General features: G+C 36.5%; 1 protein-coding gene across 1 annotated transcript in view; it reads left to right on the forward strand.

The window, feature by feature from the left end:
- crocc2 (ciliary rootlet coiled-coil, rootletin family member 2) overlaps positions 1 to 27182 on the forward strand; it is a 185459-nt gene that overhangs the window by 79336 nt on the left and 78941 nt on the right. The window contains exon 18 of the mRNA XM_072915124.1: positions 19694 to 19887. Within this exon, the coding sequence (XP_072771225.1) occupies positions 19694 to 19887 (194 nt within the window). The remainder of the gene's footprint in view (positions 1 to 19693; positions 19888 to 27182) is intronic.

Consider the following 27182-nt stretch of genomic DNA (forward strand, 5'->3'; position numbering starts at 1 on the left):
CCCGTTTTAGAAATGTATAGAAGTTACTCAAAATAAATAAACAACCCAACCAAAAAAATGCAGCAGCTCAATTAAAAAACTGTACTTAAGCCACATTCTTTTTTTTTTTTTTAGTACTGAACTCTTAACCCTCATTTGTAAAAAAAAATAACATGCTTATTATACAAACAGTATTTGTACACCTTTAACACAGATTTTTATACTGTCTTCAGAGATTCAGTTTTTTTGGTGGTACTCAAAACCTTTCTGGGTACCTGCGAAAGGGTGTTCAGCATGGTTAGAAAAATAGTGACAGAGAATAGAACAAGGATGGACAATTCAACCCTTAACTCAACAATGAGTAGATGAGTGTTATGTGTGTGTGTGTGTGTATATGTGTAAATAAATGAACACTGAAATTCAAGTATTTCTTTTATTTATATATATATATATTGTGTGTGTATATATATATATATATATATATATATATATATATATATATATATATATATATATATATATATATATATATATATATATATAAAATAAATATAATAAATATATATACAGCTAGAATTCACTGAAAGTCAAGTATTTCTTACATATATATATATATATATATATATATATATATATATATATATATATATATATATATATATATATATATATATATATATATGTATGTATGAAATACTTGACTTGGTGAATTCTAGCTGTAAATATACTCCTCCCCTCTTAGCCCCGCCCCCAACCATTTTTGGGTTCATTGAAGTTAGCTAAATTGACTTGTTTTGGAAAGTCTTGACAAGCCACAATTTATTGTTCTATTGGCAGATAATTTTGCTTAGTTCAAATAAAATACCCCTCATTTTTGTATTTTTTTTCTTGTTTTTGATCACTGACTTTTTGCAGTGTAGTGTGTGTGTGTGTGTGTGACAATCATTGGTACTTTAACTTTAACTTTAATACATAATAATAATGCATATATACCCTTTCAAAACTTGTATTTCTCGTGTATTTGAACACTGTAAACTCTCCAAGTGTCATGTCTGTGTAATCATGTTTTGTTTTAGTCATGTTTTGTTTTGTTTAGTTATTGACTCTTTAGTTTCTGGCTTTTCACTCCCTTGTCTTGTTTCCATGGTTACCCATTAGTTTCACCTGTTCCACATTTGGACTCATTATGCACTCTTGTTTGTCACCATAGCAACCCATTAGTTTTCACCTGTCATGTCACGCACCTGTTTTGAGTCACGCACCCTGTTGTTAATCATGTCTGTGTTATTTAAGCTTTTCATTTTCTGTTGTTCGTCCTGGTGTCATATCTTTTCTAACCCTGCTATCCTCTCGTTTCAAGCCCTGTTCACGGTCCCATTCGCCAAGTTTTTTTTTACCTCCGCCATTGTGCGCGCTTTTCGTTTGCTGGTTTCAAGAAATGTAATATCATTATGTCAAGATAATGGCTCTAGCATTTACTTCATTTAAGAATATTTATCAACATATTGAGCAAAAAGGTCTCATTTTTTTCTTTCTACCAAGAAAAGTGAACTTATTAGTGAGAATATACTTATTTTAAGGTATTTATGGGTTCATTGAAGTTAGCTAATTAGGGACCGCAATGTCCCTTTGGGACAGAGGACCCTATTGTATTTCGTGTGTTTTATTATTATTATTCCGCCGCCTCTTTGAGCTGTAATTTGACCCTCTTAACATGCTTCAAAACTCACCATATTTGACACGCACATCAGGATTGGCGAAATTTGCGATCTAATAAAAAAAACAAAAACCCAAAACTCAAAATTGCGCTCTAACGCCCCCTAGGAAAAAACACAGACAAAACTGCTTGTAACTTCCGGTATGAATGTCGTAGAGACATGAAACAAAAATCTCTATGTAGGTCTGACTTAGACCTACATTTCATACATTGACATCTTTCAGCAAAAGTCAACAGGAAGTTGGCAATTGCCCCTTCAAAACACAATTTTAGTAAAAACAGTCACTTTTGCCTCTTTGAGCTGTAATTTGACCCCCTTAACATGCTTCAAAACTCACCAAACTGGACACACACATCAGGACTGGCAAAAATTGCGATCTAATAAAAACGCAACCCCAAAACTCAAAATTGCGCTCTAGCGCCCCCTAGGAAGAAAACAGACTGCCTGTAACTTCCAGTAGGAATGTCTTAGATACATGAAACAAAAACCTCTATGTAGGTCTCACTTAGACCTACATTTCATAAATGAACAACTCCCAGCAAAAATCAACAGGAAGTTTGCAATTCCCCCTTCAAAACAAAAGTTTTGTAAAAACCGGTCACCATTTTTCAAACATTATCTCCTCTGAGCGCAATTGTCGTGTCGGCTTCAAACTAGCACAGGAGAGAGATTGAACCCTTCTGATTAAAAGTTGACCAAAGAGTTTTAATTACCGCTCCGGTTTGGATTTTATGTGCCGTCAAAGTCGGTCCCGTCCATCGCTGCTTGCAGCTTTAATTAGGGACCGCATGGCCCATTGCATAAGGACTCCCAAAGGGAGTCCTTATGCAATGGGACATAAGGACCTATTGAATTTGTAAGGTTTTATTCTTTATTCTTTATTCTTCCGCCGCCACATTAAACTGTAATTTGACCCACTTAACATGCTTCAAAACTCACCATATTTGACCCACACATCAGGACCTGCGAAAATTGCCTTTTTAATAAAAAACCGAACCACAAAACTCAAAATTGCGCTCTAGCGCCCCCTAGGAGAAAAACAAAAACTAGACTGCCTGTAACTCCCACTAGGAAGGTCGGAGAGACATGAAACAAAAACCTCTATGTAGGTCTGACTTAGACCTACCTTTCATAATTGTATATCCTTGGGCAAAAATCAACAGGAAGTTGGCAATTCCCCCTTCAAGACAAAAAAGTACTAAAAACAGTAACTTTTGCCTCTTTGAGCTGTAATTTGACCCCCTTAACACGCTTCAAAACTCACCAAACTGAACGCACACATCAGGACTGGCAAAAATTGCGATCTAATGAAAAAACCTAACCCCAAATTTAAAAATTGCGCTCTAGAGCAATTTTTGAATAAAACGGAGAAAAAACTGCTCCTCGGAAGAAGAAAATGACAAAACTGCCTGTAACTCCCACTGGGAAGGTCGGAGAGACATGAAACAAAACCCTCTTCGTAGGTCTCACTTAGACCTACATTTCATTAATTGACACCCCCCAGCAAAAATCTACAGGAAGTTTGCTATTCCCCCTTCAAAACAAAATTTTTGTAAAAAACGGTCACCTTTCTTCAAAATCTATCTCCTCTGAGCGCGTTTGTCGTTTCGGCTTCAAACTAACACAGGAGAGAGATTAAACCCTTGTGTATAAAATAACAGAACAGCGTTTTAATACCTGCTCCGGTTTTGATTTTATGACCCTTCAAAGACCCGCTGCGCTGATGCTGCTGCGCTGCTGTTTTTTTAAGATGGCTGCTTAAAAGCAGCAAGCACCAACGTGCCCACACAATGCAGGCAAGGTAGGTACACTAGACAAAAGTCTTGGGACACTTCAGACTAAAAGTAGACAAAAGTATTGGGACACTTAGGACTAGCACCTGCCAAATACGCGGGCCAATGCTGCTTGCAGCTTTAATTTTTCTTGTTTTGGAAAGTCTTGACAAGCCGAATTTTCTTGTTCTATTGGCAGATAATTTTGCTTAGTTCAAATAAAATACCCCTCATTTTTGTATTATTTTTTTTTCTTGTTTTTGAACACTGACTTTTTGCAGTGTGCAGAGAAGGGTAGTAAATAACTTGGAACTGTATCATTATTGTCTCCTTCAAATGTACCTGGAGAAAATAGACACATACTTTCTTAAGCCCAGTGTGGTATTAATGGACCCGGTCTGTCTTTTACGAGTCACCGGGGAAGAGATGCTCGTGCACAAATGTGAGGAAGATAAATGGAAGGATCAGAGTGCTTTCAGGGAGAGCCTCGTAAATTTGCACGGCGAGCGTTCTCATTCTTCACTCAACCAAAGCAGATCTTTGCCTGCTGAAGAATGAAAAGAATCCTCTCTGGCTTTATTATCTATCCTGAATGTGAGACCCGGGACCTCGGCTAGTTTTTTCTGTCAAGCTTTTAAATCAATAAATTGACAAATTCCATCCTAACACTTTTCGATAACCTATCTGTCAAAATAAACCAGGCCGGCGTTAAAAAAAAGGCGCACAAAGCTCGGGTTTGGTCCAGGTGGTGTTTGCTTAACGCCAAGCGTGCTAATATTTACCTGCACTTCAATTTAGCATGGATGGAATCAAATGACTTTGTTTGTTTTTTGAAACCAGCTGCTGCACTGCAATAAATATCATCCCTTTTAGAGGGGGCCATACTGGGAATGTTGGTGTCAATCCCATACCAGGTCAATACACTGATACTTTGACTCCACTAGAGATGTCCTGATTCCATTCATGAGATCAGATCGGGGGGGGCCAATATTTATCTTTTTTTAACTGATACAACGTTGAACTGATCTTGACCCCAGCTTTGTAACTTGTTAAAGATTATACTCACGTGAAAGATTCCTCCAGAAGCGATACAGGCTCAGCTAGACACGATTACATTTCCATATTCCTTGTTGCACACTTGCAGGAGTTGCATTGATTCCAGGGGGGTGCATGCCAATTTGAACGTTAATAAGTGTCTATCTCAGCGACCCCGAAGGGTTTAAGCCAGGGGTGCTCATTACGTCGATTGCGAGCTACCGGTCGATCTCGGAGGGTGTGTCAGTCGATCACCAGCCAGCCATTAAAAAAATAGTGCTAAAAATGAGCGATCATAAATCTTCACTATGACGTCACTTTCGTCACTTGATTGACTTTCACGGCACCCGAGGGTCTTCTGAGATGACGCTGGCTGCTGCCAGCTCATTAAAATTACCGACTGGAAGGCGAGAAACACTTTATTTCAACAGACTCCGGCGCCGCACCTGTCGTCAAAACTCCAAAGACCGACTGCACAGTTGCACAGTTGCGCTAACAAAACAAGAGTCTCAGAAGGCTGGCGTGCACAAGCTAGCAAGCTACGGAGTTTGCCGACAATGTATTTTTTGTAAAGTGTATACAAAGGAGTACGGAAGCTGGACAAATAAGATGCCAAAAACCAACCACTTTCATGTGGTATTGGACAGAAATGAGGACTTTTTTTCTCCTTCATTCGAAAATGCGGACGTTATCAGCACCACTGTCTGATTACAATCAATGCAAGTCATCAGAATCAGGTAATACACCAACTTTTACTCTTGTCTTCATGAAAGAAAGGAATCTGTATGTGTTAAACATGCCTGTATTATCTTTAAACACCTTAACTTGTTAACAATATTAACTATATGTGTTAAACATGCTTGTATTATCTTTAAACACCTTCAACTTATTAATAATATTAACTATATGTATTAAACATGCTTGTATTATCATTAAACACCTTTAACTTGTTAACAATAATAACTATATGTATTAAACATGCTTGCATTATCTTTAAACACCTTTAACTTGTTAACAATATTAACTATATGTATTAAACATGCTTGCATGATCTTTAAACACCTTTAACTTGTTAACAATATTAACTATATGTATTAAACATACTTGTATTATCATTAAACACCTTTAATTTATTAACAATATTAACTATGTGTTAAACATGATTGCATTATCATTAAACACCTTTAATTTATTAACAATATTAACTATATGTGTTAAACATGCTTGCATTATCATTAAACACCTTTAACTTATTAACAAAAACATATATTTCATAAATAAGTAAATATAAATTATATATATGAATGAGGTAGATCCCCACGTCTTGATCAATTGAAAAGTAGCTCGCCTGCAGAAAAAGTGTGAGCACCCCTGGTTTAAGCGGTAGAAAATGGATGGATGAATGGATGGATTACGAAAAAAAAAAAATTTACACTGAATTTATGTAACTGAATTTTTTGTGAACTCACATTTTTTTTTTTTACATCAAATTTCACTAACAATTTCATTGAAAAAAAAAATTGTGTGTACAAAAATTCAGTGTAAAAACATTCAATATATGAAAATTCAGTGTCAAATAATTTGCTGCTTCAAAAAGCAAGACTCACTTCCGGTTTTTGCTTTTCGAAGCATTAACACTGAATTTTTCAGCTCGTAATTTTTTACACTGAATTTTAGACACTGAATTTTTTTACTCTGAATTTTTATTTTCTATAAAATTGTCAGCATAATTTCATGTCAAACTAAATTCCATCCATCCATCCATTTTCTACCGCTTATTCCCTTTGGGGTCGCGGGGGGCTCTGGAGCCTATCTCAGCTACAATCGGGCGGAAGGCGGGGTGCACCCTGGACAAGTCGCCACCTCATCGCAGGGCCAACACAGATAGACAGACAACATTCACACTCACAAAATTCAAAGGCAAAACATTCAGTTCCATAAATCCAGTGTAAAAAAAAATCTTCTGTAATAAAGACACAAATGAACCTCAGTGTCAAATAATTCGCTGCTTCAAAAAGCAAGACTCACTTCCGGTTTTTGCTTTTTGAAGCATTTACACTGAATTTTTCAGCTCTGAATTTTTTACACTGAATTTTAGACACTGAATTTTTTTTGTCGATGAAATTGTCAGCATAATTTCATGTCAAACAAAATTCAGTTCACAAAATTCAAAGGCAAAACATTCAGTTCCATAAATTCAGTGTCAAAACATTTTTTCCGTAATAAAGACACAAATGAACCTCAGTGTCAAATAATTCACTGCTTCAAAAAGCAAGACTCACTTCCGGTTTTTGCTTTTTGAAGCATTAACACTGAATTTTTCAGCTTGGAATTTTTTACACTGAATTTTTTTTACACTGAATTTTTATTTTCTATGAACTTGTCAGCATAATTTCATGTCAAACAAAATTCAGTTCACAAAATTCAAAGGCAAAACATTCAGTTCCATAAATTCAGTGTCAAAAAAATGTTCCGTAATAAAGACACAAATGAACCTCAGTGTCAAATAATTCGCTGCTTCAAAAAGCAAGACTCACTTCCGGTTTTTGCTTTTTGAAGCATTAACACTGAATTTTTCAGCTCGGAATTTTTTACACTGAATTTTTTTTACACTGAATTTTTATTTTCTATGAACTTGTCAGCATAATTTCATGTCAAACAAAATTCAGTTCACAAAATTCAAAGGCAAAACATTCAGTTCCATAAATTCAGTGTCAAAAAAATGTTCCGTAATAAAGACAGAAATGAACCTCAGTGTCAAATAATTCGCTGCTTCAAAAAGTAAGACTCACTTCCGGTTTTTGCTTTTTGAAGCATTAACACTGAATTTTTCAGCTCTGAATTTTTTACACTGAATTTTTTTACACTGAATTTTTTTTTCTATGAAATTGTCAGCATAATTTCATGTCAAACAAAATTCAGTTCACAAAATTCAAAGGCAAAACATTCAGTTCCATAAATTCAGTGTCAACATTTTTTTTCCGTAATAAAGACACAAATGAACCTCAGTGTCAAATAATTCGCTGCTTCAAAAAGCAAGACTCACTTCCGGTTTTTGCTTTTTGAAGCATTTACACTGAATTTTTCAGCTCTGAATTTTTTACACTGAATTTTAGACACTGAATTTTTTCTTTCGATGAAATTGTCAGCATAATTTCATGTCAAACAAAATTCAGTTCACAAAATTCAAAGGCAAAACATTCAGTTCCATAAATTCAGTGTCAAAAAAAATCTTCCGTAATAAAGACACAAATGAACCTCAGTGTCAAATAATTCGCTGCTTCAAAAAGCAAGACTCACTTCCGTTTTTTGCTCTTTGAAGCATTAACACTGAATTTTTCAGCTCGGAATTTTTTACACTAAATTTTTTTTACACTGAATTTTTATTTTCTATGAACTTGTCAGCATAATTTCATGTCAAACAAAATTCAGTTCACAAAACTCAAAGGCAAAAACATTCAGTTCCATAAATTCAGTGTCAAAAAAAATCTCCGTAATAAAGACACAAATGAACCTCAGTGTCAAATAATTCACTGCTTCAAAAAGCAAGACTCACTTCCGGTTTTTGCTTTTTGAAGCATTAACACTGAATTTTTCAGCTCGGAATTTTTTACAATGAATTTATTTTACACTGAATTTTTATTTTCTATGAACTTGTCAGCATAATTTCATGTCAAACAAAATTCAGTTCACAAAATTCAAAGGCAAAACATTCAGTTCCATAAATTCAGTGTCAAAAAAATGTTCCGTAATAAAGACAGAAATGAACCTCAGTGTCAAATAATTCGCTGCTTCAAAAAGCAAGACTCACTTCCGGTTTTTGCTTTTTGAAGCATTAACACTGAATTTTTCAGCTCTGAATTTTTTACACTGAATTTTTTTACACTGAATTTTTTTTTCTATGAAATTGTCAGCATAATTTCATGTCAAACAAAATTCAGTTCACAAAATTCAAAGGCAAAACATTCAGTTCCATAAATTCAGTGTCAACATTTTTTTTCCGTAATAAAGACACAAATGAACCTCAGTGTCAAATAATTCGCTGCTTCAAAAAGCAAGACTCACTTCCGGTTTTTGCTTTTTGAAGCATTTACACTGAATTTTTCAGCTCTGAATTTTTTACACTGAATTTTAGACACTGAATTTTTTCTTTCGATGAAATTGTCAGCATAATTTCATGTCAAACAAAATTCAGTTCACAAAATTCAAAGGCAAAACATTCAGTTCCATAAATTCAGTGTCAAAAAAAATCTTCCGTAATAAAGACACAAATGAACCTCAGTGTCAAATAATTCGCTGCTTCAAAAAGCAAGACTCACTTCCGTTTTTTGCTCTTTGAAGCATTAACACTGAATTTTTCAGCTCGGAATTTTTTACACTAAATTTTTTTTACACTGAATTTTTATTTTCTATGAACTTGTCAGCATAATTTCATGTCAAACAAAATTCAGTTCACAAAACTCAAAGGCAAAAACATTCAGTTCCATAAATTCAGTGTCAAAAAAAATCTCCGTAATAAAGACACAAATGAACCTCAGTGTCAAATAATTCACTGCTTCAAAAAGCAAGACTCACTTCCGGTTTTTGCTTTTTGAAGCATTAACACTGAATTTTTCAGCTCGGAATTTTTTACAATGAATTTATTTTACACTGAATTTTTATTTTCTATGAACTTGTCAGCATAATTTCATGTCAAACAAAATTCAGTTCACAAAATTCAAAGGCAAAACATTCAGTTCCATAAATTCAGTGTCAAAAAAATGTTCCGTAATAAAGACAGAAATGAACCTCAGTGTCAAATAATTCGCTGCTTCAAAAAGCAAGACTCACTTCCGGTTTTTGCTTTTTGAAGCATTAACACTGAATTTTTCAGCTCTGAATTTTTTACACTGAATTTTTTTACACTGAATTTTTTTTTCTATGAAATTGTCAGCATAATTTCATGTCAAACAAAATTCAGTTCACAAAATTCAAAGGCAAAACATTCAGTTCCATAAATTCAGTGTCAACATTTTTTTTCCGTAATAAAGACACAAATGAACCTCAGTGTCAAATAATTCACTGCTTCAAAAAGCAAGACTCACTTCCGGTTTTTGCTTTTTGAAGCATTAACACTGAATTTTTCAGCTCGGAATTTTTTACAATGAATTTATTTTACACTGAATTTTTATTTTCTATGAACTTGTCAGCATAATTTCATGTCAAACAAAATTCAGTTCACAAAATTCAAAGGCAAAACATTCAGTTCCATAAATTCAGTGTCAAAAAAATGTTCCGTAATAAAGACACAAATGAACCTCAGTGTCAAATAATTCGCTGCTTCAAAAAGCAAGACTCACTTCCGGTTTTTGCTCTTTGAAGCATTAACACTGAATTTTTCAGCTCGTAATTTTTTACACTGAATTTTTTTTACACTGAATTTTTATTTTCTATGAACTTGTCAGCATAATTTCATGTCAAACAAAATTCAGTTCACAAAATTCAAAGGCAAAACATTCAGTTCCATAAATTCAGTGTCAAAAAAAATCTTCCGTAATAAAGACACAAATGAACCTCAGTGTCAAATAATTCGCTGCTTCAAAAAGCAAGACTCACTTCCGGTTTTTGCTTTTCGAAGCATTAACACTGAATTTTTCAGCTCGTAATTTTTTACACTGAATTTTTTTTACACTGAATTTTTATTTTCTATGAACTTGTCAGCATAATTTCCTGTCAAACAAAATTCAGTTCACAAAACTCAAAGGCAAAACATTCAGTTCCATAAATTCAGAGTCAAATTTTTTTTTCCCGTAATAAAGACACAAATGAACCTCAGTGTCAAATAATTCACTGCTTCAAAAAGCAAGACTCACTTCCGGTTTTTGCTTTTCGAAGCATTTACACTGAATTTTTCAGCTCTGAATTTTTTACACTGAATTTTAGACACTGAATTTTTTTTTTCGATGAAATTGTCAGCATAATTTCATGTCAAACAAAATTCAGTTCACAAAATTCAAAGGCAAAACATTCAGTTCCATAAATTCAGTGTCAAAAAAAATCTTCCGTAATAAAGACACAAATGAACCTCAGTGTCAAATAATTCGCTGCTTCAAAAAGCAAGACTCACTTCCGGTTTTTGCTTTTTGAAGCATTAACACTGAATTTTTCAGCTCGGAATTTTTTACACTGAATTTTTTTTACACTGAATTTTTATTTTCTATGAACTTGTCAGCATAATTGCATGTCAAACAAAATTCAGTTCACAAAATTCAAAGGCAAAACATTCAGTTCCATAAATTCAGTGTCAAAACATTTTTTCCGTAATAAAGACACAAATGAACCTCAGTGTCAAATAATTCACTGCTTCAAAAAGCAAGACTCACTTCCGTTTTTTGCTTTTTGAAGCATTTACACTGAATTTTTCAGCTCTCAATTTTTTACACTGAATTTTAGACACTGAATTTTTTTTTCTCGAAGAAATTGTCTGCATAATTTCATGTCAAACAAAATTCAGTTCACAAAACTCAAAGGCAAAAACATTCAGTTCCATAAATTCAGTGTCAAAAAAAATCTTCCGTAATAAAGACACAAATGAACCTCAGTGTCAAATAATTCACTGCTTCAAAAAGCAAGACTCACTTCCGGTTTTTGCTTTTTGAAGCATTAACACTGAATTTTTCAGCTCTGAATTTTTTACACTGAATTTTTTTTACACTGAATTTTTATTTTCTATGAAATTGTCAGCATAATTTCATGTCAAACAAAATTCAGTTCACAAAATTCAAAGGCAAAACATTCAGTTCCATAAATTCAGTGTCAAAAAAATGTTCCGTAATAAAGACACAAATGAACCTCAGTGTCAAATAATTCACTGCTTCAAAAAGCAAGACTCACTTCCGGTTTTTGCTTTTCAAAGCATTAACGCTGAATTTTTCAGCTCTGAATTTTTTACACTGAATTTTAGACACAGAATTTGTATTTTCTATGAACTTGTCAGCATAATTTCATGTCAAACAAAATTCAGTTCACAAAACTCAAAGGCAAAACATTCAGTTCCATAAATTCAGTGTCAAAAAAAATCTTCCGTAATAAAGACACAAATGAACCTCAGTGTCAAATAATTCACTGCTTCAAAAAGCAAGACTCACTTCCGGTTTTTGCTTTTTGAAGCATTAACACTGAATTTTTCAGCTCGGAATTTTTTACACTGAATTTTTTTTACACTGAGTTTTTATTATCTATGAACTTGTCAGCATAATTTCATGTCAAACAAAATTCAAAGGCAAAAACATTCAGTTCCATAAATTCAGTGTCAAAAAATGTTTTCCGTAATAAAGACACAAATGAACCTCAGTATCAAATAATTCGCTGCTTCAAAAAGCAAGACTCACTTCCGGTTTTTGCTTTTTGAAGCATTAACACTGAATTTTTCAGCTCTGAATTTTTTACACTGAATTTTAGACACTGAATTTTTTTTTTTTCGATGAAATTGTCAGCATAATTTCATGTCAAACAAAAATCAGTTCACAAAACTCAAAGGCAAAAACATTCAGTTCCATAAATCCAGTGTAAAAAAAAATCTTCCGTAATAAAGACACAAATGAACCTCAGTCTCAAATAATTCGCTGCTTCAAAAAGCAAGACTCACTTCCGGTTTTTGCTTTTTGAAGCATTTACACTGAATTTTTCAGCTCTGAATTTTTTACACTGAATTTTAGACATTTTAGACACTGGATTTTTATTTTCTATGAACTTGTCAGCATAATTTCATGTCAAACAAAATTCAGTTCACAAAACTCAAAGGCAAAACATTCAGTTCCATAAATTCAGTGTCAAAATTTTTTTTCCGTAATAAAGACACAAATGAACCTCAGTGTCAAATAATTCGCTGCTTCAAAAAGCAAGACTCACTTCCGGTTTTTGCTTTTTGAAGCATTAACACTGAATTTTTCAGCTCTGAATTTTTTACACTAAATTTTTTTTACACTGAATTTTTATTTTCTATGAAATTGTCAGCATAATTTCATGTCAAACAAAATTCAGTTCACAAAATTCAAAGACAAAACATTCAGTTCCATAAATTCAGTGTCAACATTTTTTTTCCGTAATAAAGACACAAATGAACCTCAGTGTCAAATAATTCACTGCTTCAAAAAGCAAGACTCACTTCCGGTTTTTGCTTTTTGAAGCATTAACACTAAATTTTTCAGCTTGGAATTTTTTACACTGAATTTTTTTTACACTGAATTTTTATTTTCTATGAACTTGTCAGCATAATTTCATGTCAAACAAAATTCAGTTCACAAAATTCAAAGGCAAAACATTCAGTTCCATAAATTCAGTGTCAAAAAATATCTTCCGTAATAAAGACACAAATGAACCTCAGTGTCAAATAATTATCTGCTTCAAAAAGCAAGACTCACTTCCGGTTTTTGCTTTTTGAAGCATTAACACTGAATTTTTCAGCTCTGAATTTTTTACACTGAATTTTTTTACACTGAAATTTTAGACATTGAATTTCTTTACACTGAATTTTTATTTTCTATGAACTTGTCAGCATAATTTCATGTCAAACAAAATTCAGTTCACAAAATTCAAAGGCAAAACATTCAGTTCCATAAATTCAGTGACAAAAAAAATCTTCCGTAATAAAGACACAAATGAACCTCAGTGTCAAATAATTCGCTGCTTCAAAAAGCAAGACTCACTTCCGGTTTTTGCTTTTTGAAGCATTAACACTGAATTTTTCAGCTCGGAATTTTTTACACTGAATTTTTTTTACACTGAATTTTTATTTTCTATGAACTTGTCAGCATAATTTCATGTCAAACAAAATTCAGTTCACAAAACTCAAAGGCAAAACATTCAGTTCCATAAATTCAGTGTCAAAAAAAAATCTTCCGTAATAAAGACACAAATGAACCTCAGTGTCAAATAATTCGCTGCTTCAAAAAGCAAGACTCACTTCCGGTTTTTGCTCTTTGAAGCATTAACACTGAATTTTTCAGCTCTGAATTTTTTACACTAAATTTTTTTTACACTGAATTTTTATTTTCTATGAAATTGTCAGCATAATTTCATGTCAAACAAAATTCAGTTCACAAAACTCAAAGGCAAAAACATTCAGTTCCATAAATTCAGTGTCAAAAAAAAATCTTCCGTAATAAAGACACAAATGAACCTCAGTGTCAAATAATTCGCTGCTTCAAAAAGCAAGACTCACTTCCGGTTTTTGCTTTTCAAAGCATTAACACTGAATTTTTCAGCTCTGAATTTTTTACACTGAATTTTTTTTACACTGAATTTTTATTTTCTATGAACTTGTCAGCATAATTTCATGTCAAACAAAATTCAGTTCACAAAACTCAAAGGCAAAAACATTCAGTTCCATAAATTCAGTGTCAAAAAAAATCTTCCGTATTAAAGACACAAATGAACCTCAGTGTCAAATAATTCGCTGCTTCAAAAAGCAAGACTCACTTCCGGTTTTTGCTTTTTGAAGCATTTACACTGAATTTTTCAGCTCTGACTTTTTTACACTAAATTTTTTTTACACTGAATTTTTATTTTCTATGAACTTGTCAGCATAATTTCATGTCAAACAAAATTCAGTTCACAAAATTCAAAGGCAAAACATTCAGTTCCATAAATTCAGTGTCAAAAAAAATCTTCCGTAATAAAGACACAAATGAACCTCAGTGTCAAATAATTCGCTGCTTCAAAAAGCAATACTCACTTCCGGTTTTTGCTTTTCAAAGCATTAACGCTGAATTTTTCAGCTCGGGATTTTTTACACTGAATTTTTTTTACACTGAATTTTTTTTTTCTATGAACTTGTCAGCATAATTTCATGTCAAACAAAATTCAGTTTACAAAATTCAAAGGCAAAACATTCAGTTCCATAAATTCATTGTCAAAATGTTTTTTCCGTAATAAAGACACAAATGAACCTCAGTGTCAAATAATTCGCTGCTTCAAAAAGCAAGACTCACTTCCGGTTTTTGCTTTTTGAAGCATAAACACTGAATTTTTCAGCTCGGGATTTTTTACACTGAATTTTTTTTACACTGAATTTGTATTTTCTATGAACTTGTCAGCATAATTTCATGTCAAACAAAATTCAGTTCACAAAACTCAAAGGCAAAAACATTCAGTTCCATAAATTCAGTGTCAAAAAAAATCTTCCGTAATAAAGACACAAATGAACCTCAGTGTCAAATAATTCGCTGCTTCAAAAAGCAAGACTCACTTCCGGTTTTTGCTTTTTGAAGCATTTACACTGAATTTTTCAGCTCTGAATTTTTTTTACACTGAATTTTTATTTTCTATGAACTTGTCAGCATATTAGAATACAATTCAAAGGCAAAACATTCAGTTCCATAAATTCAAAGGCAAAACATTCAGTTCCATAAATTCAGTGTCAAAAAAATGTTCCGTAATAAAGACACAAATTAACCTCCTTAGTCCAATTTAAAAGCAAGCTGCAACAAAGGACTTGTCTATCAAGTGCGTGTCACGGCCCTTTTGTTGGTCTTCTCCTGTGTTTTGTGTTGGTTCCTGTCCTGTTGGTGTTTTTTCGTGACATCTTGCCCAGAGCATTTCCCCCTCACCTGTTTTGGGTTTGCAAACAGTTCTATTTAAGTTGAGTGTGAGCCACCATTCTGGGTCGGGACTTTGTTTGGAAACGATAATCAGTCATGTGGACGCTCTTTCTTCCTGCCGTGAGTTTTGCTGTGTTCCAGCATTCTGTTTTTATGTCAGTTTTAGTTGAGTTTTTGCACAGCCCTCCCTATGCTTTGCTGCCTTCCCAGCAGCACTCATCTGTTTGTTTTGAGCTACATGAAATACTTTTACCTGCACATTGCCTCCTCGGTCTTCTGCATCTTGGGAACACGCCACTAATCGCCGTCAGGCGACCCTGGCGTCACAGTGTGGGGCCGCTTCTAACATACAACAAAATGGCAGAAAATAAACTAGGTTTTTTCCATGTACCATTAGCACTGGAGCTAATCACTAGATCTTCAATGTCGATACTATCTATACCTATAGTATCAGTATATAAACAATATCCAAGTGATTAGGTCTATATTTTTCTTATTCATTTTGTTACTAATTATTTTTTTAAATATTTGTTTACAAATATTTAAAAAAAAAAAAAATAATAATTAAAAAAATAATAATAATAATAAAAATAATAATAATAATTAAAGCTGCAAGCAGCATTGGTAGGGCCCGCGTATTTGGCAGGTGCTCGTCCTAACTGTCCCAATACTTTTGTCCAGTGATAGTCAAAAGTGTCCCAATACTTTTGTCTACTTTTAGTCTGAAGTGTCCCAAGACTTTTGTCTAGTGTACCTACCTTGTCTGCATTGTGTGGGCACGTTGGTGCTTCCTGCTTTTAAGCAGCCATCTTAAAAAAACAGCAGCGCAGCAGCATCAGCACAGCGGGTCTTTGAAGGGTCATAAAATCAAAACCGGAGCAGTTAGAAAAAAAGCGCTTCTGTCATTGTAATCACAAGGGTTCAATCTCTCTCCTGTGTTAGTTTGAAGGCGAAACGACAAACGCGCTCAGAGGAGTTCGTTTTTGAAGGAAGGTGACCGGTTTTTACAAAAAAATTGTTTTGAAGGGGGAATAGCAAACTTCCTGTTGATTTTTGCTGGGGGTTGTCAATTTATGAAATGTAGGTCTAAGTGAGACCTACATAGAGGTTTTTGTTTCATGTCTCTCCGACCTTCCCAGTGGGAGTTACAGGCAGTTATGTCTGTTTTTTCATCCGAGGAGCCGTTTTTTGTGCGTTTCATAAAAAAATTGCGCTAGAGCACAATTTTGAGATTTGGGATTAGGTTTTTTTATTAGATCGCAATTTTTGCCAGTCCTGATGTGTGTGTTCAGTTCGGTGAGTTTTGAAGCATGTTAAGGGGTCAAATTACAGCTCAAAGAGGCAAAAGTGACTGTTTTTAGTACTTTTTTGTCTTGAAGGGGGAATTGCCAACTTCCTGTTGATTTTAGCCCGAGGATGTACAATTATGAGAACTAGGTCTAAGTCAGACCTACATAGAGGATTTTGTTTCATGTTTTTCCGACCTTCCTAGTGGGAGTTACAGGCAGTCTAGTTTTTTTTTTTTTTCTAGGGGGCGCTAGAGCGCAATCTTGATTTTTGCGGTTCAGTTTTTTTATTAAAAGACAATTTTCGCAGGTCCTGATGTGTGGGTCAAATATGGTGAGTTTTGAAGCATGTTAAGTGGGTCAAATTAGTGCTCAAAGAGGCGGCGGAAGAATAATAATAAAACCTTACAAATTCAATAGGTCCTTATGTCCCATTGCATAAGGACTCCCTTTGGGAGTCCTTATGCAATGGGCCATGCGGGCCCTAATAATAAAAAAATATCCTTCTCTTATACAAGAAGGCTTTGAGGGCAAAACCCAAATGATTCAAAAGGGAGCCGATAGTATTTTTTTTACTTTTGTTTACTTATTTATTTATTTAGCATTTTATTTTACATTATTAGTTTATTTTGTTAATATTAGAGTCCGTTCTGTAAAAATGTCATCCCTAGAAGCGTACAGTTTATGGTTAGGGACCCACAGTTAAAATATACATCACATAATATACAAAATACAGTACAATACAATTAATTTGCAAATCGAGCCACCCAATACGCATTTACAACTTCATACCAGCAGGTTGACATTTATACTTACTGTGCACTTTATTTTGTTCAAAAGTAGCATTTAATACCGCACATTGAAAAAACATAATCTGAATTACAATACTAGAACATTTGACATTTAATAAGATAAAAATGTGCTGTTGTGTTTACTTTAGTTACTTACAGTACTCGCTTGTTTTGTATACATGTTCACTGGTTACTTTGATGTATAGTAACATAAGTAAAGGAAATGAAATGACCTCAAATATACTTACAAATGATGCAATATGTACAAATACATACAGTTAGCCTAAATAGCATGTTAGCATCGATTAGCTTGCAGTCATGCAGTGACCAAATATGCCTGATTAGCACTCCACACAAGTCAATAACATCAACAACGCTCACCTTTTGTGTGTTCACGCACAGTATAAAACGTTTGGTGGACAAAATGAGACAGAGTGGCATAAAACAAGTCTTTCCGTGGCGGAATTAAGGAAAGTTGTACATGTAAACAAATTACGATGAGTTCAAGGACCGCTGAAATTATTAGGACAAAACGGTGAAGCATGTTTAATGTAAACAGTGGGATTTGCGGCAAAACTTTGAATCTTCTTTTTTCTTGTAAGTTGATCAATCATTTGTTCGTCTTTTTTTGTTTTCTTTAATGTTAAATAAGGATGCGATGTAATGCAGAGGTGTACTTATGCCAAATGATACTATTTATAGTCTAGGCATTATGTTCTCTTTTTTCTGGGGGGGAGGGGCATAACAGAAAAAAATTGAGGAGCAGTAGCTTAATCAATCAATCAATCAATGTTTACTTATATAGCCCTAAATCACGAGTGTCTCAAAGGGCTGCACAAGCCACAACGACATCCTCGGCTCAGATCCCACATCAGGGCAAGAAAAAATTCAACCCAATGGGATGACAATGAGAAACCTTGGAGGGGACCGCAGATGTGGGAGCGACCGGTGCAATGGACTTCGAGTGGATCTAGCATAATATTGTGAGAGTCCAGTCCATAGTGGATCTAGCATAATAGTGTGAGAGTCCAGTCCATAGTGGATCTAGCATAATATTGTGAGAGTCCAGTCCATAGTGGATCTAGCATAATAGTGTGAGAGTCCAGTCCATAGTGGATCTAACATAATATTGTGAGAGTCCAGTCCATAGTGGATCTAACATAATAGTGTGAGAGTCCAGTCCATAGTGGATTTAACATAATAGTGTGAGAGTCCAGTCCATAATGGATCTAATATAATAGTGTGAGAGTCCAGTCCATAGTGGATCTAACATAATAGTGAGAGTCCAGTCCATAGTGGATCTAACATAATAGTAAGAGTCCAGTCCATAGTGGATCTAACATAATAGTGTGAGAGCCCAGTCCATAGTGGATCTAACATAATAGTGAGAGTCCAGTCCATAGTGGATCTAACCTAATAGTGTGAGAGTCCAGTCCATAGTGGATCTAACATAATAGTGAGAGTCCAGTCCATAGTGGATCTAACATAATAGTGAGAGTCCAGTCCATAGTGGATCTAACATAATAGTGTGAGAGTCCAGTCCATAGTGGATCTAACATAATATTGTGAGAGCCCAGTCCATAGTGGATCTAACATAATAGTGAGAGTCCAGTCCATAGTGGATCTAACATAATAGTAAGAGTCCAGTCCATAGTGGATCTAACATAATAGTGTGAGAGCCCAGTCCATAGTGGATCTAACATAATAGTGAGAGTCCAGTCCATAGTGGATCTAACCTAATAGTGTGAGAGTCCAGTCCATAGTGGATCTAACATAATAGTGAGAGTCCAGTCCATAGTGGATCTAACATAATAGTGTGAGAGTCCAGTCCATAGTGGATCTAACATAATAGTGAGAGTCCAGTCCATAGTGGATCTAACATAATAGTGAGAGTCCAGTCCATAGTGGATCTAGTTAATAGTGTGAGAGTCCAGTCCTTAGTGGGGCCAGCAGGAGATCATCTTGAGTGGAGACAGGTCAGCAGCGCAGAGACGTCCCCAACTGATGCACAGATGAGTGGTTCACCCCGGGTCCACCTGTGGTCGCCGAATCTGTACCCACAAAGGAGAGGGGGGCAGAGCAAAAAAGAAACGGCAGATCAACTGGTCTAAAAAGGGGGGTCTATTTAAAGGCTAGAGTATACAAATGAGTTTTAAGATGCTTCTACTGAGGTAGCATCTCTAACTGTTAAGGTGAAGGAGCGGTCAAAATAAATAGTGCGTTTACACATTGTTAATGCGATCATTTATGTGATTGATACTTGAACCGGTTGAAATACATTGGAATAGTATATGAAAAGGAAATTATGATTTTTTTTCTGTTCTACTGCACATAATTGGTTTGAGGGGAAAAGTCAGTATTGTAAGTTCAAAAAAAATTAAAAGAGACAAATTTCTTGTCCGGTATGAAAGGGAAACTGGGACAAAAATATCAACCCATCACGCTCGTATCAATCTGTCTCATCCACTGTGTGCCACTCCACGCATTCTAGACCGCTGTTCTGTGAGTTTGACAGTGTGTGTGTGTTTGCAGGTGATCAGGCAGATGCAGAGCTTGTCAGAGGAGCTGCACCATTGCGGGAAGCAGCTGGAGGTGCACCATGCAGCCCTCAAGAAGGCCGGCGCCGACAAGGAGGAGCTGGCCAAGGACAAGGCCGGCCTGGAGGTCCGACTCAGTGCGGCCGAGCGAAAGACCTGCGGCCTGGTGCAGGAGCTGCAAGTACTCAGGTTTGTGTTCAGTGCTGAGGGTGTGGATGTCTCATTAACCAGGTCCTCGGTCTGTGTACACATTCAGTTAGGCTAAATAGAAATATGCTTTGATGCGAGCTGCTAATGTTTCAGCGACCCAATTACTGGTGTCGCAGGTACGCTGTGTACCGCCTAGATCCACCTATTAAGAGAGGCCTAAGGTTAGGCTAACCCCACCCACCACAAGTGCCTGGGGGTCCGCTCATGTCATGTCCAACAGCCATTTCTGTAGTAGTAGTTGGACCCAGGGCCGGCCCATGGCATAGGCCGTATAGGTAAATGCTAAGGGCGCCGTCCATCAGGGGGCGCCACGCCAGTGCCACAAATGTTGGAGAAAAAAAAAAAAAAGTTGGTACTATTATTTCTAAATACAAAAAATAAAATTAATTAGTTAATTAAAATGCAAAGTAAAGCCTATTTAATAGAAATATTATTTGTTACAACATTACGCCCCCCCTCCTCCCCCCGCACGGTGCGCCCCCTCCCTTCCCGTATCATGACTCTTTTTGGACGTCACCACATCAAAAAATCAACACAAGATGTCAAAACGGCCAAAACTGTCAGGTGCCCAAGGAAGAAAAAAGAGAAAAGAAGAGGGGTAGAAACGAGAAAAGACAGAAGTAGCAGGTAGGTAACGTTAGCCTACATGAAATTATTTGTCTGTTACAGAATGTGATAGTAACCTGGCTTTTTAGCATTAAGCTAATGCTACATGATTCGGCAATTGCTAATCAATAAATAGCTAGTTCTGTTTTAACGTCGGGTTAATATTGTGGAGGGGGCTAAATTGTTATGGAAAATAATAATGTAACGTTAGGTAATTACAGTACTCCCACCTTACATTCCTCAGGGACATTTGTATTAGATCTTTTAAGCAGGTGTTTTTTGTTTACGTTGTTATTGCCTTCTGGTTAGCTAATGTTTGCCCTGCAGGTAATAGTCACTTTTCCACCCCTTTATATATTAGGTATAGTTGTAAGTAAAAAAAAAAGGTCAAAGACAAAGCTATTCGGGTTCTTGTGAGTATATACACTTCACTGCCGATGTGGGGGGGCGCCACCTAAAATCTTGCCTAGGGCGCCAGATTGGTTAGGGCCGGGCCTGGTTGGACCTAAACGTTGAAAGGCATTGCTACCTACTTAAAGGCATACTTGCCAACCTTGAGACCTCCGATTTCAGGAGGTGGGGGGTAGGGGCGTGGTCGGGGGTGGGGCAGGGCGTGGTTGGGGGCGTGGTTAAGAGGAGAGGAGTATATTGACAGCTAGAATTCACCAAGTCAAGTATTTCATATATATATATATATATATATATATATATATATATATATATATATATATATATCCTGAAAATATGCAAACAAAACTGTGTTTAGATAATTGATACTTCAAACTTGCATAAATAAATCTTAAGGAATATAACATAACTTGGCTTCTGAGAGCTTCAAAATGTAATGAATAAAATGCTAAAGTTGTTGATAAACAAGCAATTATTTTAATAATTAAATATGGTAATTTTAAATGAATTATTATGATAATTTAAAATTAATTATTTCAAATATGTTTATTTTAATGTATAATTCTAATGCCTGGATGTAATAAGGAGTCAGAAAAAATAAAAATAAAAATACAATAAATTTTGATGTTTTCAGCAAAATATAGTAAAAATTTATTTTTTATTTTTTATTAATAAATATATTTATTTTTAGGTAAGATAAACATAATAATACAATTTATCTCTTTTCTGGATGATTTAGTTCTTGTCACCCTGTTGTCCTCCCGTTGTGAAAAAAGGCTGTCCTCACTCAGGTCCGCATGGAGCTGGAGGGGGCGTGGCCTCCAGCTCCGGCTGACCTGATTTTCGGGAGAATATTTGTCCCAGGAGGTTTTCGGGAGAGACGCTGAATTTCGGGAGTCTCCCGGAAAATTCGGGAGGGTTGGCAAGTATGCTTAAAGGCCTACTGAAATGCGATTTTCTTATTTAAACGGGGGTAGCAGATCCATTCTATGTGTCATACTTGATCATTTCGCGATATTGCCATATTTTTGCTGAAAAGATTTAGTAGAGAACATCGACGATAAAGTTCGCAACTTTTGGTCGCTGATAAAAAAAGCCTTGCCTGTACCGGAAGTAGCAGACGAGTAGCGTGACGTCACAGGTTGTGGAGCTCCTCACATCCGCACATTGTTTACAATCATGGCCACCAGCAGCGAGAGCGATTCGGACCGAGAAAGCGACGATTTCCCCATAGATTTGAGCGAGGATGAAAGATTCGTGGATGAGGAAAGTGAGAGTGAAGGACTAGAGGGCAGTGGGAGCGATTCAGATAGGGAAGATGCTGTGAGAGGCGGGTGGGACCTGATATTCAGCTGGGAATGACTAAAACAGTAAATAAACACAATTAGCCACAACACAACCAGGCTTATATTTAATATGCCACAAATTAATCCCGCATAACAAACACCTCCCCCCTCCCGTCCATATAACCCGCCAATACGACTCAAACACCTGCACAACACACTCAATCCCACAGCCCAAAGTACCGTTCACCTCCCCAAAGTTCATACAGCACATATATTTCCCCAAAGACATGCACATAGTGGCACGCACGTACGGGCAAGCGATCAAATGTTTGGAAGCCGCAGCTGCGTGCGTACTCACGGTACCGCGTCTGCGCATCCAACTCAAAGTCCTCCTGGTAAGAGTCTCTGTTGTCCCAGTTCTCCACAGGCCAATGGTAAAGCTTGACTGTCATCTTCCGGGAATGTAAACAATGAAACACCGGCCGTGTTTGTGTTGCTGAAGTCGGTCGCAATACACCGCTTCCCACCTACAGCTTTCTTCTTTGCTGTCTCCATTGTTCATTGAACAAATTGCAAAAGATTCACCAACACAGATGTCCAGAATACTGTGGAATTTTGCGATGAAAACAGACGACTTAATAGCTGGCCACCATGCTGTCCCAAAATGTCCTCTACAATCCGTGACGTCACGCGCCGACGTCATCATACCGAGACGTTTTCAGCAGGATATTTCGCGCAAAATTTAAAATTGCACTTTAGTAAGCTTGTGGCATGTGTTGCAATGTTAAGATTTCATCATTGATATATAAACTATCAGACTGCGTGGTCGGTAGTAGTGGCTTTCAGTAGGTCTTTAACAATTGTAACTAAAATTGCTTCAAAGAGAAGCCATACCAGACCAGACCCAAATAGGGATCCAGTTTCTGCCCACTTAACCTTCATTTGTTTTGCTGTGCATTTTTCTGTTTTCAAGACATATTGCTTGAAGTGTTCTGGTGTTTTCCTCGGTCTACCAGTACGCTTTCCTTTTACAACCATCCATTGTTGTTTGTACTCCCAGATTTTACACACAGCTGACATCTTTTGCAACATTGGTGATGATTGACCTTTCCTAAAGAAGTCTGATAATCCTCTCCTTTGTTTCTATTGATATCGATCACGCTGGAGTCGTGATTCATGTCAATCCACCTGCTGCAACAGCCCTCCAAGGCGTGAACACTCAGGTGTTCAACTGAACATTTACACGGTGATTCCGTCATTGTTCGATCTAAAAATGAAACTGACTACCATCATTGAATTTGTTAGATTTATTTCAGTGTTCCAGTAAACCTAGAAAGTTGCAATTTGAAAGGATTATAGTTTTTTTCTACAAATTTCAAGAACTGCTGGGCTTATAGAATACAAGATTACTTTGACTCATGGTACTGTTTCAATACCCAGATGGCAGTGGGAATACAAAGATGCCCTAACTGAGAATGTTAGGCTAAATAGAAATATGATTTGATGCATATGGACTGGACTCTCACAATATTATGCTAGATCCACTCGATGTCCAATGCACCCCACATCTGCTGGCCCCACTATGGACTGGACTCTCACTATTATGTTAGATCCACTATGGACTGGACTCTCACTATTATGCTAGATCCACTATGGACTGGACTCTCACAATATGTTAGATCCACTATGAACTGGACTCTCACTATTATGCTAGATTCACTATGGACTGGACTCTCACACTATTATGTTAGATCCACTATGGACTGGACTCTCACACTATTATGTTAGATCCACTATGGACTGGACTCTCACACTATTATGTTAGATCCACTATGGACTGGACTCTCACAATATTATGTTAGATCCACTATGGACTGGACTCTCACTATTATGCTAGATCCACTATGGACTGGACTCTCACTATTATGTTAGATCCACTATGGACTGGACTCTCACAATAATACGTTAGATCCACCATGGACTGGACTCTCACACTATTATGTTAGATCCACTATGGACTGGACTCTCACACTATTATGTTAGATCCACTATGGACTGGACTCTCACACAATTATGTTAGATCCACTATGGACTGGACTCTCACACTATTATGTTAGATCCACTATGGACTGGACTCTCACAATATTATGTTAGATCCACTATGGACTGGACTCTCACAATATTATGTTAGATCCACTATGGACTAGACTCTCACTATTATGTTAGACCCACTATGGACTGGACTCTCACACTATTATGTTAGATCCACTATGGACTAGACTCTCACTATTATGTTAGACCCACTATGGACTGGACTCTCACAATATTATGTTAGATCCACTATGGACTGGACTCTTACACTATTATGTTAGATTCGCTATGGACTGGACTCTCACACTATTATTCTAGATCCACTATGGACTGGACTCTCACACTATAATGTTAGATCCACTATGGACTGGACTTTCACAATATTATGTTAGACCCACTATGGACTGGACTCTCACTATTATGTTAGACACACTATGGACTGGACTCACACTATTATGTTAGATCCACTATGGACTGGACTCTCACTATTATGCTAGATCCACTATGGGCTGGACTCTCACTATTATGTTAGACCCACTATGGACTGGACTCTCACACTATTATGTTAGATCCACTATGGACTGGACTCTCACACTATTATGTTAGATCCACTATGGACTGGACTCTCACACTATTATGTTAGATCCACTATGGACTGGACTCTCACAATATTATGTTAGATCCACTATGGACTGGACTCTCACACTATTATGTTAAATTCGCTATGGACTGGACTCTCACACTATTATGTTAGATCCACTATGGACTGGACTCTCACACTATAATGTTAGATCCACTATGGACTGGACTTTCACACTATAATGTTAGATCCACTATGGACTGGACTGTCACAATATTATGTTAGACCCACTATGGACTGGACTCACACTATTATGTTAGATCCACTATGGACTGAACTCTCACACTATAATGTTAGATCCACTATGGACTGGACTTTCACACTATAATGTTAGATCCACTATGGACTGGACTCTCACGCTATAATGTTAGATCCACTATGGACTGGACTTTCACACTATAATGTTAGATCCACTATGGACTGGACTGTCACAATATTATGTTAGACCCACTATGGACTGGACTCTCACACTATTATGTTAGATCCACTATGGACTGGACTCTCACACTATTATGTTAGATCCACTATGGACTGGACTCTCACACTATTATGTTAGATCCACTATGGACTGGACTCACACTATTATGTTAGATCCACTATGGACTAGACTCTCACTATTATGCTAGATCCACTATGGACTAGACTCTCACTATTATGTTAGACCCACTATGGACTGGACTCTCACACTATTATGTTAGATCCACTATGGACTGGACTCTCACTATTATGCTAGATCCACTATGGACTGGACTCTCACAATATGTTAGATCCACTATGGACTGGACTCTCACTATTATGCTAGATCCACTATGGACTGGACTCTCACAATATTATGTTAGATTCACTATGGACTGGACTCTCACACTATTATGTTAGATCCACTATGGACTGGACTCTCACACTATTGTGTTAGATCCACTATGGACTGGACTCTCACTATTATGTTACATCCACTATGGACTGGACTCTCACACTATTATGTTAGATCCACTATGGACTGAACTCTTACTATTATGTTGGATCCACTATGGACTGGACTCTCACTATTTCACTATTATGCTAGATTCACTATGGACTGGACTCTCACTATTATGTTAGATCCACTATGGACTGGACTCTCACTATTATGCTAGATCCACTATGGACTGGACTCTCACATATTATATTAGATCCACTATGGACTGGACTCTCACTATTATGCTAGATCCACTATGGACTGGACTCTCACATATTATATTAGATCCACTATGGACTGGACTCTCACTATTATGTTAGACCCACTATGGACTGGACTCTCACACTATTATGTTAGATCCACTATGGACTGGACTCTCACTATTATGCTAGATCCACTATGGACTGGACTCTCACTATTATGTTAGATCCACTATGGACTGGACCTTCACAATATTATGTTAGATCCACTATGGACTGGACTCTCACACTATTATGTTAGATCCACTATGGACTGGACTCTCACACTATTATGTTAGATCCACTATGGACTGGACTCTCACACAATTATGTTAGATCCACTATGGACTGGACTCTCACTATTATGCTAGATCCACTATGGACTGGACTCTCACAATATGTTAGATCCACTATGGACTGGACTCTCACTATTATGCTAGATCCACTATGGACTGGACTCTCACTATTATGTTCGATCCACTATGGACTGGACTCTCACAATATGTTAGATCCACTATGGACTGGACTCTCACTATTATGCTAGATCCACTATGGACTGGACTCTCACAATATTATGTTAGATCCACTATGGACTGGACTCTCACTATTATGCTAGATCCACTATGGACTGGACTCTCACTATTATGTTAGACCCACTATGGACTGGACTCTCACACTATTATGTTAGATCCACTATGGACTGGACTCTCACTATTATGCTAGATCCACTATGGACTGGACTCTCACAATATTATGTTAGATCCACTCCACGTCCATTGCACCGGTCGCCCGTGTGGGCAGTCCCCACATCTGCGGTCCCCTCCAAGGTTTCTCATTGTCCCATTGGGTTGAGTTTTTCCTTGCCCTTATGTGGGATCTAATCGGGGATGTCATTGTGGCTTGTGCAGCCCTTTGAGACACTCGTGATTTAAGGCTATATAAATAAACATTGATTGATTGATTGATAGAAGTAACACGCTTTGCTACGGAAATGTAACGCCGGCTGCTTGGATTTTTGTACGAGCTTCCACACCTCACGCTTCAAACGT

The sequence above is a fragment of the Nerophis lumbriciformis genome, linkage group LG18 (assembly GCF_033978685.3).
Source record: "Nerophis lumbriciformis linkage group LG18, RoL_Nlum_v2.1, whole genome shotgun sequence".
Lineage (NCBI taxonomy): Eukaryota > Metazoa > Chordata > Actinopteri > Syngnathiformes > Syngnathidae > Nerophis > Nerophis lumbriciformis.